At 45.1% G+C, this 17,540-nt stretch overlaps 1 protein-coding gene and 1 long non-coding RNA gene across 6 annotated transcripts in view; one reads left to right on the top strand and one right to left on the bottom strand.

Moving 5' to 3' along the window:
- Positions 1–9,285, top strand: part of gro (TLE family member transcriptional corepressor groucho) — a 60,630-nt gene extending 51,345 nt beyond the window's left edge. For both annotated transcript variants that reach the window (XM_022850255.1, XM_022850254.1), the window contains exons 6-11: positions 4,275–4,553; positions 4,866–5,046; positions 5,790–6,026; positions 6,618–6,791; positions 6,973–7,442; positions 7,958–9,285. In XM_022850255.1, coding sequence (XP_022705990.1) covers positions 4,275–4,553; positions 4,866–5,046; positions 5,790–6,026; positions 6,618–6,791; positions 6,973–7,442; positions 7,958–8,587 — 1,971 coding nt within the window. In that variant the 3' untranslated portion in view covers positions 8,588–9,285. The remainder of the gene's footprint in view (positions 1–4,274; positions 4,554–4,865; positions 5,047–5,789; positions 6,027–6,617; positions 6,792–6,972; positions 7,443–7,957) is intronic.
- Positions 7,345–16,125, bottom strand: LOC111270187 (uncharacterized). 4 transcript variants are annotated; one of them, XR_002686194.2, is made up of 4 exons: positions 15,495–16,125; positions 12,859–12,953; positions 12,098–12,493; positions 7,345–7,454 (listed from the first exon to the last, which is right to left on the bottom strand). It is a non-coding gene; the product is annotated as an uncharacterized LOC111270187 (long non-coding RNA). The 4 variants fall into 4 exon arrangements; XR_002686195.2 differs by lacking the exon at positions 15,495–16,125 and adding an exon at positions 15,109–15,483; XR_015314886.1 differs by lacking the exon at positions 15,495–16,125 and adding an exon at positions 15,146–15,483.
- Positions 16,126–17,540: the final 1,415 nt, after the last annotated feature.

Below are 17,540 nucleotides of genomic sequence, written 5' to 3'. Positions count from 1 at the left end.
GTATGTATGCATGTATGCATGTATGTATGTATGTATGTATGTATGTATGTATGTATGTACGTATGTATGTATGTATGCATGTATGTATACATACATATGTATATGTGCATGTATGTATGCATGTATGTATACATACATATATATATGTGCATGTATGCATGTATGTATACATACATATGTATATATGTATGTATGTGTGTGTGTGTGTGTGTGTGTGTGTCTGTGTGTCTCTGTGTGTGTGTGTGGGTGTATGTATGAATTGTGTGCATACAGAAACACAAAACACATATGGCCGCACTGATGCACGTACAGATGCTTATCTAATGCAGTGGTCTACTGAATTTCCGGCTGGTTGCAAGCCACTAATAGAAGAGCAGTGTCGGCTATGGTCCTTGGCTAGTGAAACTGGTGGAGACGAAGTAGTCGTTGTTGCCTTCAGCCGATCGGTAGCAGTCGCTCGTTCGGCCATCTCGTCGTCGCGAACAATTAAATCCTGGCGCATGTCGTCTTTTTACACCGGGATCGTGTTTACAGGCTAATTCTCGATGTATGATACTAGTGCGTGGAATTGCGTACCTGTCATAACACTGTTTCTTACAACATATTTATAAAACCGCGCTTACGTAAGCATGACCTCTTCTATGTCTTTAACAGAAATACATATATGAAGTTATATTATTAGCTAATATAACCACCATTTTGAACGAATCTTCAAGGACATTGTGTTGTATTATATTATCTCAAGAGGTATGCGTATTGCACGTATCCAATGGATATTGAACGTCAGTGACGTTCGTTTTGCTAGGAGCCAGCTAGTAGCCATGATATGAAAGAGATGATCTCGTTCGTATTGTGTTTTACCGCTGTCAGCGTCGAGCTTAAAGTAGGGATTTCCTCTTATCCGGTTCCCGCCGTCGCCTACGGCATATTCAACCGTTCAACTGAGCTGTCCAGACCAATTCACCTATACCTTACTGGTGTGCAGAATGACAGATCGTGAAGTCGTCAAACACCAAAATAAATTACCAGAACCATTTATTCATTTCTTTCTTGAAACGGTCTTCTTTGCTTTTTACTCTACTTTACAATAATTGACTGAAAAGGGAAATCGTTGACGCGCGTCCCGTCAGCTTCGGCATTATTATGTTGTCAATGTGAGCTTTGTCACGTTCTCACAGCTGGCCGCGGTGGCCACCAGCAACCCAACATTTTGAGACACTAGCCCAAAGCAAGGTTACGAGGGTGGCTGTCTGGTGTGTAGCAATAGTAATTACGGCTACGCTCAGCAAATTATTGAGCGACAGCGTCAGCCGTCCCTGTGGCCGATTCACCAACGATTGTTTATGCTAGAAATAGGCTAGTAACACGACGCCATTGGGTTTATGCTATTCACGTGCATAGTCATCGTATAGTCAGTCCTATTAGGCCCACCTCGAATTTGGCCGCGTGGATAATTTTGATTTTAAAGGAACTTTCGTACGATACTAATGATTTTCTACAACAGACGATGTTCGTATACTTACTTCTCTGTCGAACTGTCTCGGTCGCAGCGTTTCCTGCGCGCTTAATTTTGAACTTCTAGGCTACACTTAAATCGACTATGAGAGACGGTCAACTTTAACCCGTTGACATGGATGGTCTCAATAGCGGGTTGACAATTGTTCAACATTAGGTGGGCAGGCCAGCATAGAGAATGTAGGCGACAATATGCGATCCGATAGCAGAGCGCTATGTGGTTCGTTTAAAGTTTTATCATTTGAATTGCTCATCGAATGATGTACCATAATTATTGTTGATAGATAACGCTTTGTTGCCTATTGGTCTGTCAACTTACATTTTCTCTCCAGTTCTCCAAGGCAATTTTATCGTTGTTGTTCCATTTGTCGATTTCGTCAACGCTTTTGAAGTTATCGAGATTACTCGTACGATCGAAGTCGGTCACGATCGCTAACTTACGGATCGTCGACAACTGAAACTACAATATAACGGTAAAATCAGCGTTCCGACAAACGTGTGCATCCCTATACAATTTTCGCCAGTGCAAGAAGTTCTCGTATCAGTACCACTTTGTGTTGCTCGGTGGTCCTCGCACGTTAAATGGAATCGTTCCTGACAACTTCAGCCTGTTGCTTGAGGGTCGCTTTCGACTAACTTCGCTATTGACAACGGTCAGAGCGTTCATCACCATGTACCGCTCTTGTAGCCACTGTATGTAGCATGAAGTATCGACCGCGTATTAGCACGGCAGTCGTCTCAGAGTTTATCAAATATACACTGTTTTTCTCACTAATGCGTTGTTACAACATCGATTCACTGATGCTCCTTCTTGGAAGCGAGAGGTTCATTTTATCAGTCATGAGAAGCCAGTTTTTTTTAGGATCGTAGAGGATCGTGGGACTTCATGAACTAGGGGGGACACTTACTGTAACTTTAGCCATTATAGGCAAGCTAGCAAACAGAGGCGCCGATATCCTCAATTCGTTCACGTCCGAAAGAACGTGTCGCGATGGCGGCAAATAGTTACATTCACAAAAAGGTCGAAACGTACGTGAAAACAGATACAGGCTTGGTCTGCGGCTGGAGCAAGGCATGAATTTCTAAATACGACAGCTCATATGTATAACATTAGATTAACAATACGTTAATATTGAAGAAGATCTTGAAACTTTCTCATACTGCAGCCATTTCTGTAGTTATTTCGACGAGATGATTTGAGTTAATACACAGGATCCTTGTTGGAAATGGGGAAAAGATACACAATTGATAAAAAGCTAAATTGGAGTACGGGCGCATAAACACCCAATTAGATCAACATCGTTTTTTACCTTGCGTTACCAAACCAACTATCGTATTAACAATGATTGGGGTAAAACAACGTCGCACCGCCAATGCTGTTTACTATTCACAGCCATTCAACACTAGAAGTCGTCGTAACAGCACCTACGTATGATAGACGGCTACATGTCATAATTTGTCGTAGCAGAAGCAGCAGAAATTACGCCAGACATTAGAACTTACTACCTTTCTGCCCTATCTTAAGCGATCAAAAAGGAAGATGACCCCTCGCTGTTTAACGTCTAACGAACAGTAAATCTACGGCGGTACTTTGTTGAGTGGTGATGGCTCTGCGCCTCCCGGTACGCTTAAGTCGTCTTGTCTATTTGTTATAATATATAGAATGTGCCGGTACGATCTATGTCGACTGTACGAGCTTTGGCATATGTAAAAAAACACTGACAAACAGTGACGCACACAATATAGAGGCAAGCGATAGCTTACGCACCTGATAGAAAAGTTGTAGAGCGCCAGATATAAAAAACACAATGGCTGCTACTGTCTCAACCCAACAGCTATCCCGTTACTCCGTCAGCCATCGCTCCCTAACGTTACTTATCTCCATTCCTTGATAGGGGCAACAGTAGAAAACGATGGACGTACTAAGCGCCGGGCGTCGGACCATTGGACAAATGAAGAAATAGATAAATGTCAAAGGACGTATGAGACTGGTAGAACATGTGAGATGCACAAAGAGCAAATGGTGCTACCCGCTCAGCTGCCTAAGCCGCCAATGAACTTAGATAGCGGACTAGGTAACAGTCTCTTAGCAATCCTAGAATACGATGTCCCCAGGACAGCAAATACGGTTAGGACCGCCTTTAAAATTGTAGGTTTGCTTACTCATCACTAGACAGACCAACGATCGTTGATAGATCGGGTACAGTCTTTTTGTTTTGCGGAATCGTACGGCGGCGTGCTGGCCGGCCAACGCGGGTCCCTTTGCAAGCGACTCAGGGGTGCGTCGTCAACTAATAGAAATAATAGCACGGCCAAACGTGTATCACCTAGTGATATCGTTTACTTTTCCGCCGCTGGTTGTTATTAACGCATCTTGAAACGAATAAGTACAGAGGATCGTATTGATCATCAGTAGTACCGAACCAAAAATATTCACTCACCCGTAAATACGCGCGTGGGTACATGAGTATTTCCATGCTACTATTATACGTAGACGTTATGAGCGTGCATACACACGTAAACGACTTAGCTAACGTTCTAAATATTATCGCATTTTTCCTATTTTAGAAACAGACGTGTTTGTGTTATGTCAAGATAACTGTTTTTATTGTTATTGCTATAAGCCGAGTCGTTCTACAGCAACCATGGATCTCGTCTATACATCGATGTCTTACAAGTAATATATATCTTGTATATATGCATACACACATTTAATGGATGTTCCCTTCTTGATATCCGGTCCTGGTTTCTAATCATAGCAACAGATGCATGCACAGCAAATGCCCGCCCATGCTCATGCCCCAAGTCTACCGATGATTCCACACGCGGCGGCAATGGCAGCTGCTGGCCTGCAGCCACCACCGCCTACAACTGCTGCCGGCCTCTTGGCTTTGTCATCGCTTGGAGCTGCTGCAGCACCTGGAGCGCACCTCGCCGCGGTGTCCTCGGCGGCGGCCGCAGCTCAAGTGCTGAAGGATCGCGAAGAACAGAAACGATCTTCGTCCGTGCACAGCACTGAAGAGCGGCACGTCAGCAGCGTATGTATTCGCTTCTTTTTGTCGAAGAATAACTTGTATTTGATTTTTTCTCAGCTTAAAATGTGAAGGTTCATACAGCGGCAAATTTTCGTTCGTGTTTTTAGTGAGCAGTCGCACTCTAGAGCTCTCTTTTTTATCATCATTCAAAAAAGAGCAGTATGCTGAATTTGTTTTTGTTCTATCAGGCAAGGAGTTCTATTATTGCTATTATTAACGTAAAGCCCATTGATCTTTGCTAGGCTTTCGATGATGCTTATGATTGTTGTTCTAGGGAGAATGATGACGCTGATGTTGTGGTTATTTTAATTATAGCGGAACTCGATCTCGCCCGGTGAGCGTGAAAAGTTCCGCTCATCCACCCGTACACCTGACATAGACAACGACCTGAAAAAACGCAAGAAAGAGGAGAAAGACTCCGACGGGGAAAAGAGCGATCAGGAGTTGGTGGTAGACGTCGCCAATGATGACTCTGTTGGACCTGCTAATGGAAACGGTAATTATCATAGGCCTACTACTTGGCCTGTCGAAGTAGGCTGCCATCAGAGTAACGAACTCTTATTCTCTTCACGCAGAATGGCCCATAGATCATCCCCTGAGAAATAGTAGCGACATACTCTCACTATAATATACAGCAGTAGTACCAACAATTGTTGTAGTATACAGTATGGAATTAAAGCGAGGATAGCCAATATTTCTAAACAAAAATAGGCCTACCATTAGTTAATCAGGTAGGGTGTCTTCTTTTTCCCATTATATCCCTGTCCAGTGGCAGTGCGGCGTGTTCTTCTAAAACTACTGCCGTGCCCTCGTTGCTCATTCAGTTCTATTCGTGCCTACGATTTTTTCACGAATACGATCTACAGACGGCTGTATATAGTCCGGTAATCCCGATGTCCGCCTAAGCGGATAAACATTTTTCTACCTTTCACCTCCTTAGAACTCACTACCGGGTCATTTACTGAATCGTAAAAGTCAATGGTGACTATCTAAGCTAATTGAAAGTGTTCAATGACCTGATACACTTTTTTTTTTACAAGATTGTTTCGCTTCATTGTTTGTCTTCGATTTGCTTTTCGGAACATTTCGCTGCCATCACTACGTTGTTCTCGTCTACTTATCACGCCGCTTTTCTATTACATTCTGGTTTACACCGTCCGCTGGCCTTCATTTATTGCTTGGTGTCGACTTTTCGTCGTATGCTTGTTGCGAACTACCTCGTCGTGTTGGATCCTCCAGGCAACGCTAGTTCCCCGCGAGAGAACGGTACGGCGGACAAAGTGATTAAGAAGGAGCATTCGCACTCGCCTCATTCGTCTAATTCGTCGACGCCCAAGGGAAGCGCCCAGGGGGGGCATAAGGACGGACAGGCGGGCGCCTCGGGCTCCGCTGCCGCCGCCGCCGCACCTATGACCAACGGGGAGAAGAGCTCCACGCCCAAGCCGGCCACCCCTAACTCACAGCAACAGAGCAATGGTACGTAGTACAGAAAGAAGACATCTTTTCAAGCATCGATGCAGACCGGTTCGTCTCTTAAACCGGTTTAATGCCTGTTCGGACCCTCGTGCATAATTTTTGCTTTCGCATTCGCAGCAGATCTACCACGTATGCAGATATAGGATGATGGTGTGTGTATTGACAAATTTGGTGCATTGACGGGCTTACTAGCAATTGCTAAATACAAATGGCTGTATGGGAGAAGACGGCTATTGTGTACAGATAAAGTACATGCCTGCAGAGCGTAGACTATGCTGGCAGGAGACGACGTAACGAAGTAGTTGAGTTCGCCTAAAATCTTGCGTGCATACGGATAATAATAATTAGTTTGACGTTATGATGCATCGATCGGTCGTTTTCTGTATCAAGCGTCGCATGCAGGAGAGTTGGGTATTGTACTGTATTAGAATTACTATCATGTGTTTGAACTATCAGCGCACTACAATTAGTATGCAGAAGCTTCAACACCGTTTGGTGACAATATGCGCTTAGTGTAACAATGAACTTTTGTAGCGGCTTAGCTGATAGTGTTGGAATTGTTTTTTGGTTCTTCGCTAATGTGGTTGTTAGGTGGCGGTCCGGGAACTCCGGGCCCAGCCGGCTCCAGTGGCATCGCCAAGCCTGCCCTAGCAGGCCCTCCAAAGGGCCCAGCATCTCTTGGTCCCCCTTACCCGTATCCTCTACACGGAGGGGCGCCCCCCGGCTCACATGGACTGCCTGCAGACCTGTCCGCATACCCGCAAGGTGAGCACCGGATATGTACCGTAGATACGTATAAGCAGAATATAAGGATTATGGTGATTGACAAAGCGAGTAAGGCCAATAATTTGGCTTTTTTTTAAAATGACTGCATCCCTCATGTTTATTTTTCTTCATGAATTTATTATTGTTATTGTTGTTGTTGTTGTGGTTATTGTTACTGCAGGTATGCTACATAATAATCTGTCTCCAGCGCTGAACTCGTACCCCAGGGGGCTTGTGGGCTACGACCCGCACCCCTCAATGAGAGGAGCCGGTTTCGGCATGCCGAGTGGCGGTAAGCCCGCATACTCGTTCCACGTGTCGTCCGAGGGCCAGATGCAGCCTGTACCGTTTCCGCCGGATGCCCTGCTAGGCGCCGGAATTCCTCGACACGCTCGTCAGATCAACACGTTGGCTCACGGCGAAGTTGTCTGCGCAGTAACCATCTCCAACCCGACAAAGTATGTCTACACCGGGGGTAAAGGCTGCGTCAAGGTATGGGACATCTCGCAGCCCGGCAACAAGTCGCCAGTGTCACAGTTGGACTGCCTCCAGCGTGACAACTACATCCGCTCGTGCAAACTACTACCGGATGGCAGGACGCTGATTGTTGGAGGCGAAGCGTCTACTATCTCGATTTGGGATCTCGCACCGGTACGTATTTGACTGGAAAACAGGAGCGAAGTGCAATGCTATACATTTGTATCATGATAAATCATTGTCAAATCGATCTATATTTAGAAAATATAAATGTTTGATTATAGCGGGTTATAGATTTAGAACTTGCAAAAACATATGCCCAGCTGCGGGACTCAAACGAGCGATATCCGACTCTTAACATATATAGTATCTAACTATAGGTTGCGTCTGCTTAGACTTTAAGATCGGGCTCTTATAACCTCATTCGATAATTTGAGCCTAAGAACTGTCACCATGGCTTGTTTAGTTAATGCGTGTCTGTCTACCTATTTTATCTCACGCTGTCGACTAGTATCAGTAGGTATTTGAACGCAATCGATAGATCTGCAGATACTTTCAGTAAAAAAAAAATAGTTAGCTGAGCTTTGTGTGGGTGCTGACTAGCTCAGTTTTTACTGTTTTTGTTTTTCTTTCATGATGTTCCATACCGCTTTCGTCATCCGCTTCCCTGTTTGTTTGTCATCCTGCAGCCAACACCGAGGATAAAAGCCGAACTGACATCGTCAGCACCCGCATGCTACGCGCTGGCTATCAGCCCCGACTCGAAGGTCTGCTTCAGCTGCTGCAGTGATGGTAACATCGCTGTATGGGACCTGCACAATCAAACTTTGGTGCGACAGTTCCAAGGTCACACCGATGGCGCCAGCTGTATTGATATTTCAAGCGACGGCACCAAGCTATGGACAGGCGGGCTCGACAACACGGTCCGCTCATGGGATCTACGTGAGGGCCGGCAACTTCAGCAGCACGACTTCAGTTCGCAGATCTTCTCATTAGGCTACTGTCCAACAGGCGAATGGCTAGCGGTGGGCATGGAGAGCAGTAATGTCGAAGTGTTACACTGCAGCAAACCTGATAAATACCAACTGCATCTACATGAAAGCTGTGTTCTCTCCCTAAAGTTCGCCTACTGCGGTAAATGGTTCGTGTCGACAGGCAAGGACAACCTTCTGAACGCGTGGCGAACACCGTACGGCGCGTCAATCTTCCAGTCGAAGGAGTCGTCATCGGTGTTGTCCTGCGATATCTCCTCCGATGACAAGTACATCGTCACCGGGTCTGGTGACAAGAAGGCGACCGTCTACGAGGTCATCTATTAGACCAACGATAAGAGGAAGAGGTCGGACCGAGAGAAAAGATTGCGAGAGACGCCGATTAAAAACAACGACAAGAAGTCAGTGAAGCATACAGAGGGAGGAGAAAGCGCGAAAGAGAAGAGAGAGAAGACAGAAGTCGCTATCATCCGTTTCTTGACAGGGACTCCTCTCCGCGTAATTTAATTCTGTTCTGCTCTTCAATTACTATTACCAGCACCAGCAGTACTATTACTACAACTATCTAAAAGGGTACCTCGTACTGTGTATGCCCAGTGTAGTTTGATCACGATCAACGGCCGAGTAGCTAGCCGACCAAAATCTCGCAGCAGGAAAAAGCCAAGCGTATAACAGAGAGAAACAGAGTCTAGGATCATCAGCTTGAACACGAACGGGCAGCTGCGTATAGCAGCCCCACACAGACCAGTCGTTGCGTCATCTCACCCCAGCTGCAGCTATACATAAATAGGAGCTTTCGCAGAGTCTCGATGACGACGACGACGACGAAATAATTATTATGATTATAATAATGCTGATGCTGATTATTATTATGTGGTGCAGTGTAGGATGGACAAAGCAGCGTCAGCCGGGGCCAGCGTTATGCTCCTATTCTCAATATTTGTAAATTATCGCTCGTGTACATTGTAGATTAACAACTCAGTAAAATCAATAATAAATAAATTTCTCTATTCAATCCAACTTTATGCCGCATAGTCGTCCACTGTTCTGGGAGGGAAAACGCATGATGATAAATAAGCCAACTTAACTTAGAATAGGGTCCGTGTAAGAGGAAGCGTGGAAACGAAGGGATAGGGGCCTGGTCCAGATGCCACCGTATCAAGGTAAATAGTACGTCGCAATTGTCGGTGAGGAAATGTCGCACTAGCAAGCAGAATCTGATCTTGTCAGCAGAAAAGTGGGCATCATTTAGCAACAATAACAATGCATACTAACCGAACGCGAGGTAAATACATCATGTGCGATGAAGATGAGACTCTTCGATAACTACCAACCATATAGCTCCAGTTAACACCAGTTTGTTTGCATAGCCTTGTGCCATGGGTGTACATCATCATTAGTACCAATAGTAACACTCTAGCGCGTGTAGCTCTACACGAACGTTGGGTAATTCTGACAGCTAGGCCCCATATCTCGTTGAGTGCATTTGAGTAGAGATGAGAACCCACGGCGCTTAAAGCAATTCTGTTTTCGGCGTTGCATACCTGGGGAACGGGGAAATTCAAATACAAGTGAGGCTTTTGTCGAAAGCACAAAGTGCTGGCGAATCAGTGGTTCATCTACGTTTCAAGATCCCGATCGTTATGGATGAATGACAGAAGGCACCAGCTATTGCGCCTGAGCCAATAACGAGTTACGTTTGAACTTTGTCCCAAACTGGGCGACGCCTTTTGACAAATGCGAAGGACAGCTACCTAGGCAAAACAGCCGAGCTGTCCCAGAAGTTAGAAGCATGGCTTCTTAGGAATTCTGCTCGTTTTTCTCGAACGGCCTCTCTCCATACAACTGAACGTCCTTGAAGCAACCGTAACCATCAACGCCAATCAATAGGCGTTTCCCAGCAGCCTGATCCCCACTGTTACATGAAAAGGTTAGGATCATTGTGGAGGTCAACTAATCTTGGCACAATGCTTAGCCCACGTCCGTTGGGCGTTCGTCAATTGTCGTTGAAGCTGACTATGTAGGAATACGTTTCCGGATGCAAATTTGAATGTATTTTGGTCTTCTTATTAAGAGAAACCCACTAAACTGCCTGTCTTCGTATTATCGTGTAATTTAATTGCAAGGGAAGCATCACAGTACAGCAGGGAGAAAACATATTATTTCGAAAACGTATCTGACTCTAAACCGTCTCCTTATTGTTATTTACAACGTAGTCATTCGGTTTTAATTATGTGCCCTGATAGACATCATCGCAATCACGTTGATGGGCATTGTTGGAGTTAGTTGATCTTATGGTTTTGATAGCCACAAACCACGATTTGGGGGGTGTAGTCCGCGTCATTTAAGTCATTTCTCGATCCCATTTTGCATTATTCCGTGCCGGTTCCTTCCCCCCGAGCCCACCTAAGTACCTGCCTTGATCTGCTTTCAGCGGCCGTACGTGAGGTTTTTGCGTACAAGCTTTCAGAGAAGGGCCGCGTAAATGATCATGTAGCCCCCGTTCCCTCGCCTCCCCAGTCCTTCATGACCCCATTCGAAAACCCGGGAGTAACCATCGTTCACCCTGCGTCACAGTCCCACTTACACGAGGTCGCTTACTCGACGCTGAGTGCTGCCGATTACATAGGGTAATAGTACCCTTAATGCACGGACGGCGGCCGAGCCTTTGTGTACGGTTGACTTGTGCAGTAAGGGCGAAGCCAATTTCACTTATTGTAATGTTGTCGACGAGTGATAGTTAGCACTCAGTGGCGTATAGGAATCATAGCGTGAAAATGTCCTTCGGTGCTCGGTGGGCGCTTTCTGAACGGCTTGGCATCACGGGTAAACAAGCTGAGTTGGTGGCCGACCTGCTTTAGGAAATAGCAATTCAGTGAATAGAAAGTCGTGTTGCTCGGATAATAACAGTGAAAGCACACACATGTGTGCATACCTGCGAATTAGGCTTTTGTTGGAGTTTGGAATTAGCGGACGTTGCGGTACGTAATGCGTCGCAAAGAAAGCTGAACGCTGGGTGATTTGCTTGTCAAAGCCACATGGGACGACCCACCAGATAAGCCTATGTGTGAATGGTTACTGTTCGAAAATTATTCACATCAACAGACCCAGTAGGTCACAGGGCCGCTGCCCCATGTCGCTGCCAGTCGATCACGTCTATTTTCAGCTGGGTCTAGCGACATAATCAGCCTGTGGCATTCTTGCAACCCATTGACTCGCCATAAAATTCGAATAGTTTGGACGGCGACAGCGGCAATAGCATCGGACAGCACGTGTTTAACTACTCTTGGTTGTGTATGATAGTATCGACATGGTACAAAACTCACATCCACTGTTACGTTGTGATGACTCGTTTCGGGCTGCTTTGCTTTTATATGCTTCTTCATCCGATATTTGTACGTGTCGTAGCTAAATAATTTATATTGCAGCCAAAGTTACACTTGCGTTAGGTGTAAATAAGTAGTTTTGTTTTGGGAAAACCCATTATGTCTGCACGTAGCTCAAAATTGCGCGTGTGATCTCAGTGCGATAATGGGAAAGTTGGTCTTGCGTAAGGTAGCCGATTCTCATTTTTGTCTATGAGCGCCATATTCTACCTAACTTGAGAGAAAAAAAGCGGCGCACAAAGTTGTAAAGAATCAATGCTATTGATAACGAACTTGTCATACAGTTATCAAATATCCACCGTTTATTTATGCCATAAAGAAAAGATCGATACTTTCGTGAGACGCTTCGGCGAACAAGGCTAGAAATAACGCAGTAGTTCTCGTGTGAGATCGTGTAGAAAAATCTGGGTCTATAGCTTTTAATCACTTCAGCCATGGTATAAACTATTACCTATCAATGGAACGCGGAGGATTCAGTTGACCGGGTACCCTCGGCTAGCGGAAAATTTCTTGGCCCCTCGATGGGTTTATTTTGCCCCGAGGGTTTGCGCACGTTCTTTGGAGTTGCTGTGGTCGTTCCCTAGATAGTCATGACTACGGCGTTGCCCCATACTGCGTTTCTGCGCCTTCGCGTCGGCACTTACCGCAATGCGAATCGCCCACGTACTTTATTCCCTTACCGCCAACAACTGGTATTTGTAGGGTTGACAAACATCTTGTGGCTGTGGCGGCGACGGCCGCTCAAGATTCATGGAAGGCTCGGCATGAAAGACCGTTTTCCGCTTGCCCACGCTCGTAGGTCTCCTGTTTCATTCCACCGTTCGACTGCCTTCTGGGCCAAAGACCGCTTTCGTAAAGCACAAATAACACAGACAGCAATAAGATAGACATATAGATGTGCGTATACATACGCCCAGGTTATATAGGCCACCCCATTCCACCCTGTGCCGTGCATGTGACTTTATCCGGTCGAACACGACGTACATCGTGTTCTTCACAATTTCCTGAAACCGTTCCCCAGCAGTCCTAAGTCCTTGTACACTCCCTTCACTCAGAGTGATGGCTTTTCATAACGACGATCGGCACCTCCTCCTCGACCTTCTCGACAGAGAACAGCCGGCCGTAGTTGACGGACTCCCCCTTTGCCTCCTCCAAGGCTTCCCATTAAAATACAAGGTTCCAAGAAAACCCACTACTTTATGTCTTCTTTACCTTTCCTGTGTATTCAGCTTTAAACATCAACCTGGACGACTGAATCCTAGAACAGGCCGTGTACAATGTAAGCGGCTCGGACGATGGCGATGATCCTGAAGCAGAATAGAAAAATGAACGTATTCCTAACAGCGAGAGAGAAAATGAAAATATATAGAGGCAACGTACACATCGGTGTTATAGTAAGATGGTATATCTTTATATAAATATATGAATATAGATAGATATGAATAGAGTAGATTAATAAATAGCAAGGCAAAAACAGCCATTGTAAAGCAAAGGGATATCGAAATAGGTCGGCGTATGAAGATAGTAACAGGGCGCAAATGGAGTACGGACCCGAGTGCAAACCAGGCAGAGAAACTCTGTGCGCATGAGCTCTGTCTAGAATTATGATCTCGGAATCTAATGTAATAGATCAGATGGAACGGATGCATGCATTATGTACTATGAATAAAGACGAGATAACAAATGTACCAAGCCAAGCCTACTGACCCTAGCCGCCAGACTGCAAACCATGGTAAATAAAAGTGCTGACTGAAAATCATGTTTTCGAGCTAGTAATACTACTACTACTACTACTACTAATAATAATAATAATAACGATTGCTCGAGTCGGGGGCCCCGGGATGATCTTCCACGCTAAGGCTGTAACTCCCTATTGTAAATGAGGCGCGATGCCCCTTCTTTCTCGACAGCGCTTCAGGACAAGACCGCTGCCAGGAATATCGGCTAGTGAGCGAGACACTGCGATTGTCGTATTAGCTATATAAACATATATATATATATATGGACATAACTACTTATATACATGCATACCTACAACGAGATGAAGAAATTATGTGTGAAAAAACACACACGAACCGTGACTCGAAGAGTATGTGTACAAGCAGTAAACATGCTAACGGCCCGCAGAGGGTTTAGGTAGAAATGCAAATATGTTATTACCTATTATAGCTAGACTCAGGCAGAGGCAGATGTATCATTCGAGACGGTAGGCAACAGTATATTGTTAAACACCTAAAGCACTGACCATTATTGTCTGATCCACGTCTGATTGATTTTGTTGAGATAAATAATGAGACAATAGCGAAGAACAAAATACATTACTAGAGGCGTTGCGAAACAACATTATCTACCGTTATTGTTGTTGTCGAGAGTTCTCTTACTGCCAAATTAACCGGAGCTTTTTTTTTCCTCTCATAAATACAGCCGACACGTACGCTCGAACAAGTGCACAGCTATTCACAGGCGGAAAATGGCTTTTGAGGTCACGGTATCAGTCGGCCCGAGGTGAGTCTGGGCCATCGATGATCAGTTTCAACACGTGTGTTCAACACAACATATTGTGACGAACGTTATTCGATAAAAAAAAAACAGAGAGACACTTGAGAATAGAGAGTAGATGGTTTCAATAGGACGTTAAGCAAAAAGCGAGATACAGAAAATTGTTGACATGGAAAGGTGGTGATGATGATAATAATGATAATGGTATTTAACAGAATCGATAATAGACGAAAAAAAAAAAAAAAACAGAGGAAACCATCGATCCCGGCGAATACTATACAATGACCTATGTAACAGACAGCTGTCGATGTCGACCGACGAGAGAAAGAAGAAATAAACAAAGAGCAGAGTTGAAACGAGAGAGCTGGCCATGTGGCTAACTATCTGTGTGGGTCGCTGGTACGGTCGTGATTGTCGTAAGAAAAAGCCACGAATCAAATAAGGATGAGTCGAAATCATACATGTACGAATCTAGTAAAGAGACGAAGCAACTCTGACGAGTATCTGCCTTACCACCAAAGAATGACGACATGAACGAACGAACGAAAAACCAAAAAAAAACACGAAAAAATGGTAATCGTGAAGGATCGTTTGGATGCGCGATCTGTGTGTAGTTGTGTGGTTGCGTACATGAGCCAGTGTGATACTGAAATACGCCGTAGTACACCCATTCAGGCATACCCAAAAAAAGCGACAGCAACGATACTAATCATTCCTTAATTTTATCGACTTGTACAAAGTTATTAAAAACAAGGTTCCTTAAACATGTGAATACACTGTCGGTGTGTCGTTTTTCCATAGGTATTTTGGAAGGTTAGGTATCTCTTCCGGTGATAGAATACAGGACATAGGCACACTTCGTTCCGTAATGGGAACTCCAGCCATTTGGAGCAATACTCAGCGTAATGAATACGTAAAGCATTGGTTTAGACGCTTGAAAGATGCGCCATAGCGATAACTTACCTGCTCATTAGACAACTATGTCTGGCGGCATACACACCTTGTTTAACTGTGTCCTATGGCACCATATGTTACTTTGATTTAGGATCAGAGTGGCAATTCAAGATTATCCACTAATACTAACTTCAACATAGTCAACTATAGCTAGATATCAATCTTGTACATCATCTACCAAAATGACCACATGTGCTTGCACGAAAAGGTACGACGTAATTTCTATAGAACCGATGTCGTTTCTATCGTTTACGCGGCATGCGCTCGCTTTGCACAGCTTTGTAAGCACTCACTTCCGATGTTAGTCATTTCGCAGCAGCTGTTGTTAACCCGACAGTTTCATTAGGGTATAATACGAAACGTATAATAGGGACTCCTATTTATGTTAAGCGTACCGGTAACACCGCTGCCCTTGGCACACATGCTGGCAAGCTTCGATGGCCAAACTAATATGGCACTATTCACCGATATTTTCGCGAGACAAGTGGACAGAATGAGCTGAAGTATAAAAAACAACTCTATAGACCGTTGAGAGCTGCTTGCAGTGATGATAGTATACGGTGAAAGGCTTTGTGAAATGCCGGTGAGAAAATCCGCCAAATCGTCGGGGAATCGAATCAGTCAACTCGAATCTGTCAAAGGTACATACATTTCGTCATCTAGCGTGCGTTACTTTGTGACAAATTCGACCCTCTCTATTTTAACGGTTAGCGCCGATTCTGAGCAACCGTTTGATCTAGAACGGAACACACACGTAAATCCGACAATCTGCTGTTATACTGCGTGATGTCTATTATTAAAATCTTCATCGTTTGATTTGGTGTTCATATCTTTTCCTATTGAATCGTTTTAGAAACTGACATGCTAGGCGTATCTATGTGTCGCACATGGCTTTTCTCGAGGTCCCGCAGACCGAAGTGACACCTATCATCGTGACACCTCTTGACGTTTCCTAACGGCTTGCTGCTACGATGAAAAGCGTCGGTGTCTCTGACATACGTGATTGTTATTTTTGAATATCTCCTTCGGTGTTTCGCTAACAGCCTTAAGCATTTGTTCCCCTACAGCGACATCTCTTACTGATGAATATTTATAACGGTGACATTTCCCTGCGTGTCGGATGCGTAACGTACTGCAATGTTTTACGGCCCTTGCGTACAGCTAGCGCCACTATTCAGGTCGATGTACTTCGGTGTTTATATTTGCGCTCTTTATCGCATTAGAAGTTGTTTTTTTAGTTCGAATACGGGCAGTGACCGGCTCCATTTTTCCTTTTGCCTTCGCTTCAACTGCTAATGTCGTTTTTATTGCAGCGGCAACGTCAGTCGTTTCGCTATCGACCAGCCATCGTCGAATCGGTCCAGATCGACTTATACTCATACACACACCGTACGTGTTGGTACATTTGTCGGGTCGAGTTGGCGATCCTGCTGAGTCTACGCGATCTAGTTCCTTTATCGGCTATTCAACATAACTTCCGACTCATGTTACCGATACAGGCCCGCCTCACTGAGCGTTCACTAATGCGGAAGTAGTGTTTAGCACATCATCGGAAAGTTTCACACTCCCCGCGGTCGTGTTGCCGCTGTCGTTCTTGGCGAAAGACATTAGCGTTTTTTTCATCCTTTATCGCCGCCATCGTCGACCATCCGGTCTAATCCGTCGTTCTCTGTTTTTTTTTTGGTGCTAGCAAGCTTTGGATTGCCATTGATTCCGCTACTCCTGTACGGTAACGCTCCCGGCAGAAGCAGTAATAAACACGATAGCCTCCTAGCCGTGAGCCAACTACCGGGTGCGATTTAACACTGAATGCACGATACCGGTAGATAGCAGAGGTGGCAGCGTCAGCGACGGCTGGTACCGAGTCCGAGATGCAACTGCGCGCTACTGGCAAAATGGTAAGTGACTAGGATTGTCTGTGTGGACTCTCACTATCGAGTTGGTGAACAGACAGAAAAAGCGCCAGCAATCGACCGAGCTATGAACAGTTCAAACAACGATGGAACAAGCAATGAAGAACAACAGCGACGAACCCATCAGTTCGACAGTATCTAGTACTATCCTGCTGCCAGCTATAAAGCTAGCAAGCTAGGACCGTAAGGGTGTGCTGTGTGATCAGTAGTGTAACAGAGGACTACCTTCAGAGAAAAGCCGGAAAAGGTCTCACCTTTTCCTTCTTTTAACTGTTCTGTGCTAATAATCTAGCCACGTCGACTAATCGATTCTAGCGCCTGAAGCAAACCCTGCCCACCTACTCAATCGAGCGAGTCCTCTGCGCACAACTATCACACTCAATGCGGTTTAAGCGTTGCTTACTTTTCATCTTACCGGCCTGTCTCACTTCGGTTCCCTGTTACTCTGTTTTACCCTCGCTTTCGCTTTCGCTCTCGAAATCACTCATTTCGCGCCTTGCCTGGCTGCCACTTCGGTCGTGATTCTCT

The sequence above is a fragment of the Varroa jacobsoni genome, unplaced genomic scaffold (assembly GCF_002532875.2).
Source record: "Varroa jacobsoni isolate VJ856 unplaced genomic scaffold, vjacob_1.0 scaffold_1453, whole genome shotgun sequence".
Taxonomy (NCBI): domain Eukaryota; kingdom Metazoa; phylum Arthropoda; class Arachnida; order Mesostigmata; family Varroidae; genus Varroa; species Varroa jacobsoni.
The sequence above is the reverse complement of the archived record's forward strand: the minus strand, read 5'-3'. Positions and strand labels throughout refer to the sequence as shown.